The sequence below is a fragment of the Bacidia gigantensis genome (assembly GCF_019456465.1).
Source record: "Bacidia gigantensis strain McMullin 20006 chromosome Unknown contig_278, whole genome shotgun sequence".
Taxonomy (NCBI): domain Eukaryota; kingdom Fungi; phylum Ascomycota; class Lecanoromycetes; order Lecanorales; family Ramalinaceae; genus Bacidia; species Bacidia gigantensis.
The window spans coordinates 1,507,932-1,527,221 of NW_025408606.1; the positions used below are offsets into that span (position 1 = coordinate 1,507,932).

The 19,290-nt window shown below is 50.0% G+C and overlaps 7 protein-coding genes across 7 annotated transcripts; 2 read left to right on the plus strand and 5 right to left on the minus strand.

Annotated features, from left to right (window-relative positions):
* Positions 1-1,070: 1,070 nt before the first annotated feature.
* KY384_007926 (uncharacterized protein) lies at positions 1,071-2,280 on the minus strand (the record flags this gene model as incomplete). The annotated part of the gene is made up of 4 exons (XM_044816415.1): positions 1,071-1,102; positions 1,158-1,346; positions 1,404-1,723; positions 1,916-2,280. 4 exons carry the CDS (start codon positions 2,278-2,280, stop codon positions 1,071-1,073), a joined length of 906 nt encoding a protein of 301 aa, XP_044667055.1.
* Positions 2,281-3,038: 758 nt separating this feature from the next.
* KY384_007927 (uncharacterized protein) lies at positions 3,039-6,599 on the minus strand (the record flags this gene model as incomplete). Its single annotated transcript, XM_044816416.1, has 1 exon — positions 3,039-6,599. The coding sequence occupies one exon, from the start codon at positions 6,597-6,599 to the stop codon at positions 3,039-3,041; it is 3,561 nt and encodes a 1,186-aa protein (XP_044667056.1).
* Positions 6,600-9,609: 3,010 nt separating this feature from the next.
* On the minus strand, positions 9,610-10,527 carry KY384_007928 (uncharacterized protein; the record flags this gene model as incomplete). The annotated part of the gene is made up of 1 exon (XM_044816417.1): positions 9,610-10,527. The coding sequence occupies one exon, from the start codon at positions 10,525-10,527 to the stop codon at positions 9,610-9,612; it is 918 nt and encodes a 305-aa protein (XP_044667057.1).
* An 811-nt stretch (positions 10,528-11,338) lies between these two features.
* On the plus strand, positions 11,339-12,339 carry KY384_007929 (uncharacterized protein; the record flags this gene model as incomplete). The annotated part of the gene is made up of 2 exons (XM_044816418.1): positions 11,339-12,158; positions 12,236-12,339. The coding sequence occupies 2 exons, from the start codon at positions 11,339-11,341 to the stop codon at positions 12,337-12,339; spliced, it is 924 nt and encodes a 307-aa protein (XP_044667058.1).
* A 504-nt stretch (positions 12,340-12,843) lies between these two features.
* On the plus strand, positions 12,844-14,088 carry KY384_007930 (uncharacterized protein; the record flags this gene model as incomplete). The annotated part of the gene is made up of 1 exon (XM_044816419.1): positions 12,844-14,088. The coding sequence occupies one exon, from the start codon at positions 12,844-12,846 to the stop codon at positions 14,086-14,088; it is 1,245 nt and encodes a 414-aa protein (XP_044667059.1).
* A 913-nt stretch (positions 14,089-15,001) lies between these two features.
* KY384_007931 (uncharacterized protein) lies at positions 15,002-16,364 on the minus strand (the record flags this gene model as incomplete). Its single annotated transcript, XM_044816420.1, has 5 exons — positions 15,002-15,267; positions 15,327-15,965; positions 16,020-16,088; positions 16,184-16,280; positions 16,332-16,364. 5 exons carry the CDS (start codon positions 16,362-16,364, stop codon positions 15,002-15,004), a joined length of 1,104 nt encoding a protein of 367 aa, XP_044667060.1.
* Positions 16,365-17,046: 682 nt separating this feature from the next.
* Positions 17,047-18,948, minus strand: KY384_007932 (uncharacterized protein; the record flags this gene model as incomplete). The annotated part of the gene is made up of 3 exons (XM_044816421.1): positions 17,047-17,987; positions 18,047-18,693; positions 18,812-18,948. 3 exons carry the CDS (start codon positions 18,946-18,948, stop codon positions 17,047-17,049), a joined length of 1,725 nt encoding a protein of 574 aa, XP_044667061.1.
* Between the last annotated feature and the right edge of the window lie 342 nt (positions 18,949-19,290).

Below are 19,290 nucleotides of genomic sequence, written 5' to 3' on the forward strand. Positions count from 1 at the left end.
CGTTACTGTTTCAACTTGATCCCGCGTTCAAAGACTGCATACCTGGCGCTTCGCAAGGTATAGATCCGATTGGCTGGCTTACCGCGATGCCTGGTCCTTTAAAAGGCCCTGAAAGCCCTGCACCTCCGCCTAGTCGACCTCGCAAGAGGGATCATCCTAGAGGACTGGGTCACGCGCTCCATGGCCACGTGTAGTCATCATATTGAATCTCAGGTAGTGGAAGAGAGTATCAAGGACTTCGCGAGTACGGAGCAATGATTTCAGACTGCGTTTTCATACCATGGAAGGGGCCTGGACTCAACCCTAAAAGCCAGATGTCTTAATTAATGTGCTTGGAGCCAAGAGGTAATAGCGGGTTGTAAAGGGAGAAGGAGTGATGATGTAAGGCTCGCAGTATCTAATACAGAACTTCATTAAGTCCAATCTTGTGTATCTATCACTTGATTCGCCCCTCGCTTAAAATGAATATCACAGTGAGTGCCCGCCTCTTCTAACCCACAGAGAGCCTAGCGCTCCCGCACTCTTGGCGCGCACCTACAAAAATCTCTTTCAAGCTTCCTTCCTCTTTTCTTCTTCACGACTATGTGAGTTCATCATGCCGACCCCTACATTCATCCCCACAGCCCACAAATACTGACTACCATCTCCATAGACTTCATAGAATCAATTCTACAGTATACGTCCTCTTCTGAGTTACTCAAAGTAGCCACAGAATCTCCAACCTGGCTGATGACTTGAGTCCCCGATGCCCAAGAGTGAACAACCATTTACATATTCTCGCTTCCTTCGCAAGAGGGGATCTCGTCGTTGCTGCTTCGGTGGTGATGCGAGAAGAGAGTCGAGTGATGATCTCAACCCCCGGTGATGTCTGGCTTCGTGCCGGTTGCTGGGGGCGGGTGTTGGGTGATGTCTGACAGGTGCTACAATATTATGGATTTGGAAAAAGGCGATTGTCATAGCGATTGGTGAGAATGGGAGTGTACAAGCGGCTTGGGAGACCGCATTTCTACATATGTACATAGCTGAATCCACATGATTTTTGTCATCCAACTCACCCATAGAGCCTTGTCTTACGGCTTGACAGCATATACTTTGTACGAGCCTAATGCAGATGTCAGTTTCATTTGCGTTGCATCTTTCCGCAGCTGAGTTCTCACCAGCCCACTCATTGAAATCGACGTCTGCCCACTTCGCATCCTCCACCACCGATTTTTCATCACCAGAGAGAGAAACATTCCCCCCACACCCACTGCCACAGCATCCAGTCTCCTTGCTAGCCCCCGGATCGTCTTTACTAGCCGTCTTGTAGACATTGAGATCACTCTGATCAGGTACAATCAAAACATCTGTAAGCCCGCAACCCTGTCAGCGTGCAACTTTCACAAAACAGCATCCCATCTCACCTCTGAAACCTGCCTGGCTCAAGTACCTCTGATATTCCTCCACCTTCGACGCACCAGCAATACACCCCACATAGAGCGCCATACTCCCCCTCAACTCCTCCGGCAGATTTTTCCTTAGTAGGATATCGCTAATCGCCACCCTCCCCTTCGACCTCAACAATCTGTACATCTCATCAAAAACCAATTGCTTCTCTCCCGTCGGCACAAGATTGATTACGCAATTGCTAATGACACAATCCGCCATACCCCCCGGAAGGTCGATCTTCGTGATCGGGCTCTCGACGAACTCTGTGTTTTTCGCACCGATCTTTTCTTTGATACTTCTTGCCTTTGCGAGCATGTCCTAACCCACATCACATTAGCCAGCGCCCCTCACCTCCCTCTCCTATCCCCCCCCCCCCCCCCCCCCCTCCCTTCCCTTCCCACCTGCCCCAACGAGATCACACCGTGCCCCACCCCTCCATCCCTCCAAACAAGAAAACCGAGCCTACCTTATTCATATCAACACCCACAACCCTCCCCGCCCTCCCCCCTTCCTCTCCGGTCCAACCATCTTCGCAGCCTGAAAAACATCAAAACCCGCTCCACTTCCCAAATCCACGACCGTCTCCCCCACGCGAATACTGGCGAGCGCCAAAGGATTTCCGCAGCTGAGCCCTAGATTCGACTCCGCGGGGACGTCGGTGAGTTCGGCTTCGGAGTAGCCAAATGCGGAGGCTATGGTGGTGCTGTAGGCGGTGGAGTGGGGTTGGGAGGCGATGCGGCTGTAGCCGTTTTGCACGGTTGTGTAGATTGAGGGGGAGTCTTGGGTGGTGGGGGCGGGGGCGGGGGCATGGCTAGTGCCGTTGAGGTCTGTGGTGGTTTTTATGGATGTCATTGTTCGTCGATCTGGTTGAGTCGATGTCTGGGTTTAGACCCGCCAAGGTTTGCCTTCTCTGTAAGGTTGACTTTTATTTACGCTTACGATTTTACTGCTTGTAGTTTTGGGGCCTTTGGTGCTATGACGTCGAGTGCTCTTCGATATTTCGCCACTTACGTTGCCGCTTGCGCTGCCACTTGCTTGACAATTTGACAGTTGTCATCATGTATGCGTATTTAGCAGCTCGGCCTGCTAAATAGTTTTTCGCCGAGACCGACTCTGCAAATTTCGGTTCTGAATTTTCGCAGATTATCGTGTCTTTATGGCTTTTTGGAAGACCCAACCCAATAGCTCTAATTGGGACTATTGAAATCTATCTCGTTGTTATTCAGTAATTCAAGAGCGGTGGCTATCTTTCCGGATGAAGTTATCTCTCGGCGTTAACGGATATAATGATGGGACAATTGAGGGCTCAGGAAAGCAAAATGAGGTCACTGCGCTGAGCCATCTAGATCTCACTGTATTATTATTCCTATCTACGAAACCAGTGGCTATTGTTCTAGACCCGGGGTTCTTTTTCGCGAAAAGGTCGACTTTGACAGAGATGACGCCGTTTGCAATCAACCAAGAATCCTTAGGATATTGTTGAGCTCGAGCCCATCAGTGGTGAAAGAAGACCAGATTCAGTTTTTGGTTGACAGCAATAGCTCATTTGGCTTGCAAAGATCAAGCCCGATCTGTTGAGATAGTGCTGTCGAGCCGTCTAGATGAGGTTGTCATACAGGCAAGTATGATATATTTGTCAAAACGACAACAACTTGAGCCTGATCATTCAGTGATTGCTTCTCCCGCAGATATTCCGTCATTCTCAAGCGGGTTAGTGGAGGTATCTTGCTCTTTGACACATCAAGGCAGGTGGGATGCGCGAGTTCCATTGGTGAAAATGATCTTGTAACCTTGCCTATGAGAGATCGGTCTGGTGTGTCGATGAGATAGCTCTGTTCGTGCCTAAGGGTCCACTCGCTCCGAGAAGGCATTCCGGATTTCTGAGTGGCATGGGGGCGGACTGCTGTGTTAAGGATTGCGCTTCTATTATACCAAGGTGCTATTGGCAGACCCTGGCATTTCCATTCATTTGTTTCTATACAGAGCGGTGTAATGTATGCAAAGGTCGCACACGTTGGCGAATCTTGTAGCATTCGTGCCCAGAGAGTCACTTCTTTGCAGGGGATCTTGAAGCACGCACGTGGGTTGTCCTTCTGAGGCCACACTGCCATGAGAAAGTCACCAGAGTGATCAATGCCGGTATCTTGAAGTACCAAAAGAACGTAGCGAATAATTTTCAATGTGTCGTTTTGTAGATCAGCCGCGAGTTCGTCGAACCAAGCCTTGAAATTGTTGCTACGAAGTGCATCGACCATGCTATTTCCTTGTTGTAGAATATTCCATCCTTGTGGAGCTTGGAGAAGATCGCCTATGAACATTGGGATCACGTCTGACAATAGTTGGCAAAGTGATACTCTCCTGGCTAATCCAGTGCAGTAGCTGATCTGAAGGCCCCAGTCTGATTCTAGGAACGACATGTCGATAATCGGCCCCAGATTGATATGCTTGACAGTCTTTCTAGGACGTTTAGCCCAAGCCATATGTGGCACACAGATTCCATACTGGCCACCCTGAACTCCCAGCTGGAGTTCACTGCGCTCCCAGTACGAGCCATGCGCGCCGAGGTGCTCCATCACAGCGTTCGACTTTATGAAACTACTTTGTTGGTCCATTTGACAATGGGGATTAACAAAGTTGGTGCCGATAAGTGCTTTCGTGCGCAAATTAAAGGACCTCTTAAAATCGAAAGGACCGTCTGCGCTCCAATGGAGGCGCAGAATGGCACTTTCATGTGGCTCGGGTCCGTCAAGTTCATCTGGAAAGCTGACGAAGCCTTCAGCAATTTCCACTGCCAATATATTTTCTGAGTTTGGATCGTTGGTGTCCTTGACGAAGCGCCAAGCATCCCATGTCTCTGCAAGATCAACGGGAGAACTGAATAGATCCAGTCTTTGCTCAGGAAAGTCAAGCTTCCCGCCTCCTGTTGACTTGAAGACATTGACATGCCCTCCAGTGACACCAGCCATACATGTGAGATTTATAGGCTCCAATCGTACAGGTGCTTCCGTCAATGGCTCTTTGGGAGACTCAGCACCAAAAAGGTGGATGCGAGATAATGATTTAAGCAGAAAGAATGGCTGCAGTATCCCAATGTGAGCCTGACTGAATAAGTATAGACCCAGATTGAGCACTTGAGCAGCCAGGGCCACCTGATTCAAACAGTCAGGGAAGCTGTCTCCGTTGACGGGGTTTTCTGAGCCACAAACGCCACTCAGAATTTGATGTGCTAAGGCTTTGAGCCTGGGTAAACATCGAGTGATCAAGCTGGGGCTATCCCAATTGTTTAACAGTAGGCTTAGGACGACAAAAAGACTGAAGGCAGTCTGAAATTCTATCCGTTGGAGCTCAACGACAGGCTGTCTCTCCAAGACGGTATGACATAAGATGGTGAAACTATTGCAGGAGAGATGTTTTTCTTGCAGGTATGAAGCTATGCAGCAGAAGCGTCGTAGAGCATCACAGATGCGCACCACTAGATCGCGAGCAGAGCCAGGCATGGCGTAGGTAATGGCAACTGTCAATTCCTCTCCATCGAAGAAGTTGACTGACCCTGTCCAAGATCCATAGTCGCGAGAGTGAGGAATGATTCCAGCGATCCCGCAGTGCTCAGCGATGATTCTCCTCGTATCCTCCGGTTTCTGGAATTGTATCGTATTCAATCTTGGAGCCAGACTATGTTCCTGCCCACCCCAATGTACACAGTTCTGTACATGAAAATCAGGCCGGATTGATATACTTTGTGCCGGAGGCGGGCTGAACACAATCCATGGCGATTTGGCTTGATCATCTAAGAGTAATTCAGCGATTTTGTGAGATCCGTAGCCTAGGCTTCGCAATTCCCAAAGCCATTCAAGATCCCCTGTCGCCAGAGCATCAAAATGTCTTTCTAGGAGACCTTGTGCCAAATTGAGGTCTCCCAATTTCAGGACGGAATCGAATCTGTGCGGGCAACATAGGCTGCTGGAAAGGGTTTTCAAAGTATCACTATAATTTTCTAAGGCAGGCGTGCTCGTCAAAAGAGAATGGAGGAGATTGGGAAGACCGGACAGATTGACATCGTCTGCGTTGCTGAAATTTTCTTCACTCGCCGGGCTCAAACAAACTTCATCCGCAGACGGCAATGCCTCAGTTATGTCTATGCTTTTCATTGTCTCCGATTGTAACGACCACTGTAGAGGCTCGTAAGATGGGGCCTCCTTCAAGGTCGGTCCAGATACATTGGTAGTCATTGGTGAGTTCAAGAGAACGTTGCAAATGTACTCTCCAATAGCTCTCCGCTGCCCTCGACGGTTCACTTTCGCAATCAAAGTGCGCTGTGGAGGATTCTCAAGCGAGACGTCGTCAAGGAACTTCTTCAATAGTTGAGTGTGCTTCCGAATGAACGCATCCTTGCCCATGAGCAGAACAAGATCTTCGTAAGCAAGGAGAAGGTCATGATCATCTACAGGTCTTGTCCATGCGGATGCGACATCATCAAAATGATCATATTCAACGCTTGAGATAGTGTCATCCGAAGGCGCTGGCAAAAACACAGAATCCGTAGACGAAGATGACTCCGCATCTGACACATAGTCTCCTGGCGCGGTAGGAGAGACCAAGCTCTGAGATGCCCCTTTGTTTCCTGCAGTCTCATTGGATACTTTAGCTGCTTTGATTCGGTTCTGCATTTGGCGTATCTCCTCTTTCAGATTCATAGCATCCTCACGGCGGCCTGCATTTTCACAGGAAAACTTTAGACTCGTGCCATTTCTCAGACTAGTCGCGTGGTCTGAGCCGAAGATGGCCTTTGCGAGTCTATAACATTCTTGTCTAGACACAACGGCCAAGTCATACTGACCGGTGATATCGTATGCGAAAGCGAGCTCTTCCATAGCGGACAAACGTGCAGGGTGGTCGCGATTAAAGACCTGGCAAGCACGCGACGATAGCTGGCTTCTCACTGAAAGACTGTCCAGATATCGATCCGCAGACTCGAAAGCAGCTGCCAATCTAGCCATTGCCTCTAAAGTCTGGGGATGTGTGCGACCGTGTTGCTCTTCTGTGATATCCATAACTTGGGTTTCCAGAGAAATTGCTTTCTTATGTTGACCTTGCGTCGTATAGCATGTGGCAAGATTGTGAAACGCCAATGCGGTTTTAGAATGCTTGTTGCCAAATAATTGCTTGGACATTGCTGCCCTTTCTTCATAAAAACCTGGAGCGTGATCGTGTTGACAAATCCCAGCCTATGAGGCAGCTAGATTGCTGATCGAGACTAGAGTTTCCAGACGTGGGTTTTCGCGTTCCTTGCCTAGCTGCTTCATATTCGAGTCTTCTAGTGCTATGGCCAATCGATGGCGACCTGATGGATGAAAGCACTGAGCGAGACTGCTTCTAATATTGCGAAGCTCGTCGCTGGTACCGTTCGAGGTTTGCTGTCGTATTTCTAGTACTCTTCCGAGCATGGAGGTAGCATCCTTGAGTCTTCCGAGGCTCATCAGCGCATTAGCGAGATTGTACATTGACTTCAATGTCGTCGGATGCTTGAGACCGAGGGTGACAGCATAAGCATCGACCACCTACTGGAAAGTTTCGGCCGCCTCATGCCATCGATCAAGATTGTACAAGAAGTGACCTGTACGACTCAAAGATTGAAGAGTCTTAGCATGCTCCTTTCCCAACAGCCGTTCCCTAAGGCGATACGCTAAGTTCTCTAAATCCAGAGCCTTTTGGTACTGCTGAGATTCTCCAAATACAATCGACAAAGATCTTAGAGCTCCAGCTTATTCTACGCTCAGTATTAGAAATACCTGCGGATCATGGTTCAGATACAAAAAATGCGTAACATGACTTAACAGTTGATTTCGGAAAACGAAGTTCTCAGTCTCAAGATTAGCGCCAACAGCCGCTGCAAGGATGCAAGCTGTGGCAATGAAGTATTTGTCTCTCTCTTCAATTTCGAGACGGTCACGCCATGCAGATTGGACGAGTCGATGCACCAGCACACCTTGATCTGAGGCTCTTACACTCACAAGACCGAGTGACTTCAGTACCGACATCGCGCTATCTAAACGGTGGGGATTCCATGGGCATTCCTCTAGGTTGTTGAAGAAACCTATTTGGTATTCACGAGGAATCACGAAGCCACTTTTTGGTTTGAGCTTTCAACTAATTGGTTTAATTAATGCTTTATGATATCTTGATCTTCCACCAGGAGATAAGCTTCGGACCTAAGCTATTACCAGGAGATAAACCTCGAACTTAAAGCTTAGGATTTCAAAGCTTCAAATCCTATTATCTTGGTGTTTTAAACTAATCAGGGGGATCATACAAAGTCTTAGCAAACTATCAGTCAAACCAGTTCAACCGCTAGCAATCCATTCTGCCCTCCAGACCGACTGACAGACCGTCAGTTTTGCCGCTAACCGTTTGGTTTGAGCTTGAAATCCAACGATTTAAACGGTTGGCAACGCTGGAACAGTCAATGTTCCCTGATTCTGCAGCACTCTCCGAAGGCAACCTGATCTCATCTAGACAGCACCTCTCCTTGCCCTACCTCATCACCAAACATCTTGCTACAAAGAGTTCCGATCCATCTCATCCCAATACCCCTTCCCGAGCTTATCACTAAACCCCAGCTCTACCCCAATCTCACAGTCAGCCCAGTCTTTCAATATGATCTCTTCCTTCCCCTCTTTCCTTCCCCTCAACAACCAGAAACCAAACCCAATCAAAAGGAACGGGAGATACTAACCAGCAAAACCCTCCCCGTCCTTCCCCACAACCTCCACATCAACACCATTACTCGTCGCGTGCACAAGCCACACTTTCGCCTTATACCCCGCTATCTGCGTCTTGAAAGTGTCTGCAAATGGTCTGTGTGTACCACCACAATCAGTCACTAACCTGGACATAAATCCAGTCTTTTCCAGAAGGCGAGACGGAAGAGGTAAGGGGATTCTTTGACTCACGAATCAGCTCTCGCCCTCCCCTTCCCAGCCCAAGCGTCCAACTCCCTCTTATCCTTCACCGCGAACGCGAAGGTTGCAGGGTGGGATTTGATAGCTTTCTAGACGGTGATTTCCTCAGCTTGCTCTACCAACCCTCCACCCCCACCAGGAAAGGAGGAGGGGTCGTACCACATCCTGCACCCCCAACTTGCCCACCTGCGCGTCTTTACGCAGGTCCTTAAGGATGCCATCGACCTGGCCGGTGGCTGAGACGCTTTTGTCATGTCAGTGCATCTTTGGCCATGAGTTTGGATGAAGGATTAGGGTAAAGGTACCTGATTACTAGATCTGTCTCCATCTTGATGAAGGCCTAGGGTTTCGAATTGTTTTCTTGGTGCGATAGCTTGTGAAGTTTTGGTGAGATCAACGCACCCAAGCCCAGAGTTTTCTTGTTATAAAGACCAGGATGGTTGTGCAACTGGGTGAGGTGGGTGGTCGTACAGTCTTTGGACAAAGAAATCACTAAGGGTTCAGGGAGTAGATATTTCCGGATGCGGTCAGCGGTTTCAAAGATGACCGGGTGGTGTAGGGGAGCTGTCTTTGTCCACACGCGGATTTTCACGTATGATACGGGTGTTGAAAGAATATGACTTGTTCGTGTGAATTGAAAGTGTTGCGATGTACGACGTATTACAATGCACAACATATACATAGAAAAGATGATGTGGTACAGTAGATAGAGTAAAATGACTGAGATTGTCTGGAAAGGTATGACGTATAGCGACGAAGAGTATTTCATAAAGGTGCACGTGATCTGAAGCTTTTACACAATAAGGAGAGCAGTGTGTACGTATTGGGAACATTCGCCCTCGCCTGGGTGGAGGATATCATTTGCGATTCTGACTCATTTCAATCTTACCGGCAATATCTTGGTGAGCAGCAGAGATGAGAGCAGGTCAAATTTAGGGATTGCCACTTCGCTTTTATAGTAAAGGGGGAAGGGAAAGGGAGGGGGGAGAGTGGGGAGGGTAAGGTTGAACGGTCCACCGCGTACGTGTGTATATATATTGCGAAATCTTCGATCGTTTCATGTCGGATGCGGTAGATGAATGTTGATACCTTTACAAGAAAGCATAGATAGTAGATCTAAGGAATAGAAGAGCAAAGACTTTCTGTCAGCTGTAATGATAAATTTCGTGCAGACTTTTGTCTATCGGGTAGTCATAACGCCATTCCCATTCATACCAAAGGTTCAAGCAGTCGAAAGTCGCGAACCCTCCGATATCCGACTTCGTTGCCTCCTCAGAACATTTCTCCTCTGCGGTGGCGGCGACGCGGCATTAGTCCTATAGCTCGGTGGTGGAGGAGCCCTACTTTCGACTCCATCCCCGAACCCACCCCCTGCCCCAACCCCAATTCCATACCTCTCACGATTCCCAAACAAATGATCCGGGACCTCCGGAACATCATAAGGATCTACAGCCGGCGGACCCCTCATTTCGCCCTGCCGCCGATCTTCCGTATCCCCATCCGGTATTATGAATCCGTTGAACTGGCTCCGGTTCGCTTGTGCAATCCCGTCTTGGTTTGGCGGCATGGTGGCGTGGGTGACGTTGTCGTAGGGATTTGGAGAGGGGGGTCGGGTCGGTTGTGCAACGGTTCTCACTCGTGCGGGAGTGCTCATGCCTGTCACTGTTGTATTGGTGCGTGAATCGCGGCGTTTTTTATGCCGGCGCACGCGGAAGAGGACGATGAGGAGGGCGATGATAAGGAGGGCGGCTACACCTACTGCTGTGCTCGTTCCTGCGACGACAGCGGTGTTGATATCTTTTTTTGGAGGTGGGGTTGCTGAGCTTGAAGCGCTGCTTGTAGATGTTGAACTTGTGCTCTTTGTGCTTGAGGACGCGGAGCTCTTGGCTTGCGCAGAAACACTCGTCGCTGTTGGAACGGTATCGGTGTTGGTCTCTTGTGGGGCACCATCCTGCGCACCGTCCTCTCCGATTATAGCGAAAGCATGTCCGTCGCTGACTTTGAAGGTGCCCTCGCCAGATTGGCAGCTGCAATTGCCCGACGTGACGTCCGGCCCACAGCACCACTGGTTGTTTCCACAGGAGCTGAGTGTTCCATCGTTATCGCTGACGGGATTGTCTGTGCTTAAATTTAGAACCATGCCGTTCAATGCAATTGCAATCAGAACTTACTCAAGCAGAAGTCTCCACATGCTGTATCATTTCCCTTAGGGTTCGTACATGTCCCTCTAGAGGCCGCCCCCAATTTCAGACCCGGGAAGCTATCACTGGTTTCCGTCACAATGCAGAGGTGATTGTCGAAGCAAGTATATCCTTGAGCGCAACAGAGAGATGTGTACGCGTGCTTGTCACAGGGACGGTGATCGGCGGCATAGTCTCCTCCAGGAAAATAGCACTCCGCACGTACGTTGGTGCCGAGAAGAGCGAGCGAGGCGAATATTGCGGGCAAAAACCTCATGGTCAGTATTTGAGCGAATATTTTGGAGAAGACTTCGTGATTGTGAAGGTTCTTTTTAGAAAAATTTGAAATTCTGGTGCCTGCCGAGAAAGCCTAACGAGGCTTGGACCGCCGGTGACATCGGGCAGGTGCTCTCACGTTAGTCTGAGCGCCACTGTGTACTGACGCGGGTTTGCAGGAGAGCTACCTCGATTGAGGAGACGATTATGCACGGCCAAGCTTGGTGGAAATGCGCAGGCCTGCCATAGCGAAATATGGGGGCGAGCCTTGCCTAGTGACCAATGATATTTTGCCGAAAGCAGCAGGCTGAGCTCTAGTCGTATGCACCTCTACCCAGTCACACAAGTTCGAGACCTTGCCAGCAAGCAAGCTGTGGCTTATGACACCCTCTTCAAAGAGCGCCGCCACAGGCGTGGGAGCCTTGCGTGTCGCCGGGCTCGGTCAATACCCCGCCAATCTCACTGCGGACGAGACAACTCATCCTCTCTTGCCAGATGATCATCTATGACATTCTTGCTTGGTTATTCAAATACGTGTCACTCATGATGCAAGCCTCGTCGAACATATTTCCTCTTGCTCTCCGTCCCGGTCAAGGCGGTATGGCTCAAGCACAGCATCCGGATCGAGATGGGTATGGCTCGGAGGAAGAGGACGAGATGCCTACATTCCCTGACGATGAGTCTTCAGCGGATGGAATTGAGCGTGCTACCCCTAGTTTGCTGCTCGAAGGTTCATCCGGCGGACAGCTAGTATCACGATCGCACCGTGAGCAAGGCGTTCTCCAAGCCAGAAACACATGGCTAGACGACTTGACGAACAAGATGCTGCCTCCAGAAGAGACGGACCTCATGGTCAGCAGGCTAGCGAAACATGCGGACGAGCAATTTAAAAGAACATACGTGCGAGGCGTACCCACTGTTGAGGTACAAGAGTCGGCCGTCAATCTCATGGTAGGCTTGTCTTTCCTACCAGGAGCAGACAAGCCACAAGTCAATCGATTCGAGCAGACGGATATGGCAGGCAATGCGCCAGACCAGAAAGATGCAATGTGGCGTGTGAACACAGCTGGCTCCCTCCTCACAAACCACGACGTAGCCCAAGATCTGTCGATTATACAGACTGAACAAACTTCGAAGGTGGTCCGGAAGGTCATTGATCGAAGGAGAAACGAGGACTGGCTGAGTCGCAAGAAGGTCAAGATGATTGGAGAGATCGCGCCTGACGCCGTCACGATCGATAGCAAGCGTGTCAAGCTCGTGTCCGATTTGAGAACAAGTCAATGGGATCTGGAAGCGATGCTTGTTGAAGTCGATGGTAGTTCGCTTTCAGATCTGATGATCAGGTTTAGAAAGATGATCTCTATTGGTGGACCGCAAATGTCCTTTTCAGAGACAAAATTGGTGTTGGAGCAGATGATCGAAGACGCTCGCAGGCTGTGTACGCGATCCCCGATCCTCTTCCGCATGTCGACCCGGACTCGAATCATCAGCTCTAAAATAACACGATATGGCGTTGATCACAGTCCGATGTTTCGTACTTTGACGGTTCGCAGATGCATCCTTCCATGTGTACGAGTTAGGCTGACTTGGTGAAGACTAGTAAAGGGATCCGAGAGATCATCTCGCTGAGCGCGTCGTACTTTAACTCATTGGATCCTTCGGGCAGTAATGACAGCACCCAAGCTTTCATCAGACCGCGGTTCCTCCAGATGGTGGTTTTGCTGCTCTCACTTGTCAACAATGAGGACTTGGCTGAGATAAAAGACTTTCTCGAATCAACCTATGGTCTGAAAGCAGATAGACGCAGCTTAGAGCTCACGTTCCTTAAGGTCATTCCTTTGATATCAATCAATCCGCGGGTCTTCATGAAGTCTTTGGTAAGATGAGTCCGGTCATATCAGAATGTGGCTGACATTTCATGAAAGATACCAGCTGTTGAGGGCTGGCCACTGAATTCCATCAATGACAGCGTGCATGACCAAAGGTGGGACATATTCATCATGAGAATACTGGAACATGGTTATCTATTGCCTGGTACAGTCACAGATATGGGACGAATAAACAAGTCCTGGATCGTGAAATGGCCCGAGGACGGTTTCAAGTCCAACTCGATCTTTAGCCATTTGCAATACTGTGGGACGCTACGCACCATGAATGAGATTCCTCCGATGCAATTGCACCCGAGTGAGGGTCTTAAAGAGATCACCGTGGTCCTTACAGATGACAGCAAATACATAGTTGCCTCTGATGACATTGAAAAGATCACCTGCCTCTCCCCTGGAGTGTACCCAGTACAAGAGACTACAGCTGACAAACGAGTCTTCGATTTGCTGATTCGTGAAGAGCCAGTCAGCGCCGAACTCAATGAGGCCATTCGATTCTTAAACAACAATATCCAAAGGTTCAACACTCTGCTTGCAAATCCGAAGAGAAGAGCAAGTGTGAAAGGATTCTTGACCAAGAAGAATCCAAGTGATGTGGCATTCATGAACGAGCTGCCAGGTACAGGTCGACTGACGAAGCATACAGCCATGCTTTGTGGCCGTGTGCTTGCTGTTGCATTCAAGATCGAGGGTCGCACAATCAGCCGAAGTGAAGCCGTCCGAAGTATGAGCCGAGAGTGTCAGCTCGTCCGTAGGGTCGTCAAATCCATTGAGAATCGCTGGGGAACGGTGGATCCGAAGATGTTCTTTAGCGACGAGAAGAAGGAGCTCAAGCAATCACTCGAGACTATCCGAGACCAGCTTCTTCTCGCCGACAACAGACGGGCGAACATCGGGCAGGAAAGGGATCTGTCAGAAGAGCCAATTGCAAAGACTCTCTATCCTGATGGAGGCAACGGGCTGGATGCCAGTTCTTGGAATGAATACCGCGCATGGTGCCAAGAACATAATGGGGCGCTGAATATCGAGGCGAAACAGGTTACAGTCAGCGCTGTCAGGTGGTTAAATGATGAGATTGTCGAATTGTCCTTGTACCAGCAGGTGGCAAAGATATTCGTGACGCCTCTTCAGCCGGTGCCGGAAGGATACCGTGAGGATGAAGTAAGACCTGGGGATACTGGTCTATTGGTCGGAAGATACTTCGCTATTGGAGAGCCAGACAATGAGAATGCCGACCCGAAGGCCCCTCTCATCATGACCAATTACCTGAAAATCACAGGCCAAGAAGAGGAGAGTAAAGGGAGGCGTGGAATGAACCGAGGGCAGAAGACTGAGACCAGGCTGATTCAAAGTTTCAAGTAACGGAGTATGTTGACATTGCAATCGATATCCTACAAGTCTTTAATTAGATTTGGACGTATTCCTCCTGTCAATGTGGTACTAAGAAGTTTCAATCGTAATATGTGGAGCGTGTGGGTCTTGGAGAATCCGGAGTTTCAATTATTGGAGCTGCATCTACGTCTCGCAAACGAACGAGATTCTCAGTATAGTAGTCAATGATGATGATCCAAAGATGCATGCTCCTTTTTGGTGTTTCTTCCTTTGAAGTTCTGCCAGGGTCCAGAGGGCAACATCCCAGACCGACCCATGGTCGATGAGTTTAACGATGGTCGAGCTAGATTCTGCTGTCTTAAGAACCTCAAGAATCATGTCTTCCGCCCTATAGTCCTTTCCTGAGGGTTGCAACGGCCCCTTCTTTCGATTTGCAGCGGCTTGGAGCGGCCATCGTCCGACCCATCGACCCTCGGACGAGCCTGAATCTCATGCAAGACCTCTCGTGACAATATGATTTCATGCTCCGGATTGCAGCCTCAACTTTGTACTTTGGGTAACACTACAATGGACTTACTCAGTCAAAGGAGGAGACCTCGATACACAACTCGTCAAGAAATGATTGACGGGGAGGGTCGATGTGGCGAAATTGGCCGGAGAATAATCCTTTGATAAATATCTCTACGGCGGTCCATTGCGCCTAATTGGTGCAAATAAGAGCTCCACAATCCAAATGAAGGTCCAATCAAGGCATGTTCTTTAGGACAAAAAGCTCGCTGAAGTCTTGATGGTACGAACATGGCTCATGTGATTTCTCTTATGTACAAATTCCCAACCCATCTTCTCTCTCTCTCCAATTTTCCCATGAACAGACTTCCGCCCGCTCCCTCCTAGACTGCCCACCCCTTACCCTCTCAAGTCAGCCCATCATTAAAATCCAAGCTCACACCTCAGCTTTTGCCCCACCCTCTTTGCCACCAGCCTTATTCTCTCCAACGCTCAACGGCCCCCTCTTGACCATAGCGCTTATGACCTCGAATAGCACGTCCGCTGCCGCCATAGTCGTCAGCTCAGCATTGGTATCATACGCAGGCGCCACCTCCACGATATCAGCCGCCACAATATTGACATCTTCGATACCCCTCAGAATAGTCCTCAGCTCGCGGGTCGACCAACCGCCTGTTTCGGGGGTGCCAGTCGCGGGAGCAACTAGACGTCCATCAGCACAATAGTTAAAGGGGAGAATGAAAAGAGCCAGGGCAGCATACAAGCTGGATCCAGAGTATCAATATCAATACTCAAATACACTGGCTTCTCTGTCCCGACCCTCTTCCTGATCTTCTGAATGATCGCCTCCGTACCAATAGTATCGATTTCGCGTGCCTCCACAATCTCAAAGCCGCAATAGCCGTCATTTTCATAGTCGGACATGCCGCTCAGTGTTGTGCGGATGCCAGCGTGAATGTTGCTGTCGTTCGCCAACAGCCCCTCCTGGTGCGCATGATAGAAGTAGGTGCCGTGATTAATGCTCGCTTGCTCGGTCGGGGCTCCGCCGAAGACCTTCGGCCGCCAAGTGTCGAGGTGGGAGTCGAAGTGTATAACGGAGATGGGGCCGTAAGCAGCGGTGACGGAGCGCAGGAGAGGGAGGGTAATGGTGTGGTCACCGCCGAGGGTGATTATTCTTGGCAACGTACGGCCTTTCTTACTTATCCCTGGCTTGGTGGCATCTGTGGCTGGAGTGCGAGTGAGGAGGCTATTGTGGCCGTGTTCGATTTGGTAGAGAGCGTAGGCGTTGTCGTAGCTCGTGACTGGTATGTCGCCGCAGTCGAGGATCTTAGCCCAATTATTGAAGGCGTTCACGCCGAGGGGGACGTTGTAGCCACCGCTGAAACGGACTTTGCGTAAGCCTGGTGGGTGTGTGAGTTGGTAGGAGACGTACTAGAGGTTTAGGCGGCGGGAACCTTGACGGATTCCTGAGGGACCGAAGCGAGCGCCGGGGCGGTAGGATGTGCCTGTGTCGAATGGGGCGCCTGGACGACTTCAGCATCATTTAACTTGATGGGGTATGAACCCTTTGGAGGATCCTGAGGTGCAGAGCAACATTATATGAGACAGGAAGGCGTACCTAAGAAAGCAATATCGTATTTCTCTTCGTGGGAGGCGAGGCAGGGAAAGTAAGGGAGGCGGCCGAATGTAGATATGCCTGAGAAGACGGAGTCGGCCTAGCGATAAGTCAGTGATGGGCAGTTGAGGATCAGTAGTGGTAGTAGTACCTGTGTGCCACCATCTCCAGGTATCTTGTCCATACTATTGTACCATAAGCTCTGGTGTGGGCCAGCAATGGGCTCTTGACTGTGGTCATCATGGGCGAGAACGCAAGATGAAAGAGCAAGAACGCAGAAAGCTTTGAACAACATGTTTGCAGTCACAGTTGAACGAGAATGTATGGCGATGGGAATATACGATCCTGACAATAAGCAGTCACTCGAGAGGCATGAGGCTCTAGGCTGTTGTGCCTGGATGGCCTTGCGCGCAAAGCTTCTGATGATGACGATGACAATTTGGTAAGCCCCATGGCTGTGGAGGTAGGCCAAGCGAGAAGAATAGCTCCCGCTGCAGCTATCTCGGTGCAATAGGCGGTGAGGGTTTTGATCGAGTAATGGGTAAGAAGGAACAATCATCGATTCGAGCCGTTATCGACGTTTGTGGGGCAGATGCTTGGCAAAAACGCGGGATGGGAAGGATGGATGGTGACGAAAGGCACGCGAACAGAAGGCTTATCTTTTACCGTATGTTGGGTTCGTCAGTCAAGAACGGAAGGTGATGGAAGCAGATCAGGAACACACAGCTGTCAATTGAAGATAGAACATTGGTCAATGGGTGCTGCTTGTTATGGCTTGACGGACATCAGATTCTATGTACAATTCTTGAGGGCATTCATCTTTCTATATACCTAATGTCGTACTTCGTAACATCATCCCGCCTATGTTAATCTCTCCGCTCGTGACTCTCCCCATTGTCGATTGCGTTGTCCTCGTCATCGTCATGGTCCATTCGTTCGAAGCATTTTTTCACCTCGTAGTCCCAGTCACTGAAGGCCACAATAGCCCACTCTAATATTCCGACGCAGTAGAGCGCAATGCATTGCCCAACCCATAGACCTTTCAATCCCCATCCATGGAAAGCCAGCCAGACCCCCAAAGGCAAAGCCCCGCAGTAGTAGCTGACAATGTTCACTGCAGCCCCAATATGCTGCCTACCCATGCCCCTCAAACTGCCCCCACAACTCCCATTCAAACCATCGCTAATTTGGAACAATGCCACAAAAGGTAGAACTTCAGACGTCAATTTCACCACAGCCGGATCGTCGTTGAAAATCTTGGCAAAGACGTTTTTCGTTCCCATCAGTATCACCAGAACTACCGCTCCAAGGAAGATTGAAAGCCAGGCGGCCGTATTGGCTGCCCTTGCGGCTCCCTTTGCACTTTTTGCTCCCAAGAGGTTTCCTACCCTGGCGCTCGCCGCGACTCCAACGCCAAAAGGTATAGTATTCATGACTTGATCCGCAGTCATAATCACGCTCTGCGCAGCCAATGGCAGAGGGCCCAATCGCCCAGCAGCAAGCGCAACAATCTCGAACGCCCACCATTCTGTCCCAACATGAATGAAACCTAGCGCCGCGAGGCGAGCGAAGGTGACGATATTGTGAAATGGCCTGAACGAGCGGGTGGTCCATCCGCCCCAGTGTTGAGAACCAGAAACGAAACGAGTGTATGCGACGAGACCGAGGAAAGAGAGCCAGTAAGAAATGCTAGTGGCGAAGGGGGCACCAAGTAGTCCAAGGTTCAAGGGGTAGATGAAGAGATAATTGAGGAGGGCGTTCAAAGGGGAGGTGATGAGGAGGATGTAGGTCCCGGGCCGCATGATTTCTGGGTGAAGCGTCAGTCTCCAGTGGAAAGAGAACACAGATGGTGAATGAGGTGGGTACCTTGTGCCTGCAAGAATTTTTTCATACACTCGAAATAGATATAGCCGAGGGCACCTGGCATTAAACACCAGAGAAAGCGAGCGCTGTCACGACTCAGATCGGGGTTCTGGCCAAGAGCAAGGAAGAAGGGCTCCGCACAAGCCCAGAGCACGGCGATAGGAATAAAGAAAAGTGTAAGGACGATGAAGGCTCTTTGTAGGACGATGCCTAGATCGTGAGGATCTTTGCTACCTGTGAAGGTTGCAGAGGCTATTGTGTCCATTGCCGTGGTACCGCCCAAAGCTATCAGCCATCCCGAGCACATGGCGAACATGTACGAGAATGCTGCCACTGAGAGGTCATGAGGCGAGGAACGGCCGACGATGACGACGGATATAGTCTGGAGGGACATCTGAAGGGTGTAGGCAAGGATGACGGGGATGGAGCCACGAAGGAGTATCTTGAACTCTTCCCACACAAGCCTAGTTGTTGACCTCCCTTTGACCTCATCTTGGGGGGTCTCAGGGTCTTGAGTGCCGTTGGCGTCTTTAGGAAGTAGTGATGAACGCTCGTCTGCTTCATTGTATTCGCCGTCTTCTTTCCAGACTTTGAGCTTGCGCATGAATTTTGGAAGCCATGGATGGGCTTCACCTGTTTCCCCCATCAGGCTGTGCACAAGATTATACAATATACCACAATTCAATTAGGGCATCAACATGCAATGAGGGCCATTCAGTCTTGAACGGAGTGATTGAGAGGAGGTGCGGCGGGTGTGGTCAGACATACCCGAATATGAATGATGTCGACGCATTTTGGCTGAGAGCGCGAACGTCTAAGGCCTGGTCGCGGGCCCAGAGATACCATTGCTGTGGCTCACTGCCCTCGATAATCTCCGTAGCCTGCATGTGCACGAAGCCAATCATTTCACCAGCAATGCGTCAGAGCATAAGCCTGTCAGAGACTTTGCATGTACGGTGCGATCTCGGCCAAGCTCGGACGATGAGCTAAATAGCGTGGGGTAAATAGCGGAGGAAAGTCCACTACCAAACGCCAATCGAGACAATCCGTATCTTTGGGTCTTTTCCCGCTGGATGCTTTCGGGAGACGGACGCCATGCTGCACGCATGGTGATGCGCTCGCGTGCTGTGTGCTTTCGTATGGCACAATTATAAGGAGAATTAAAAACGTTGAAGTTTTGGGGCGTTTGTTTTTGCAGAAGGTTCGGAGAAATCCCGCCGTAATACCGGCCTTGGCATCTACGTCAG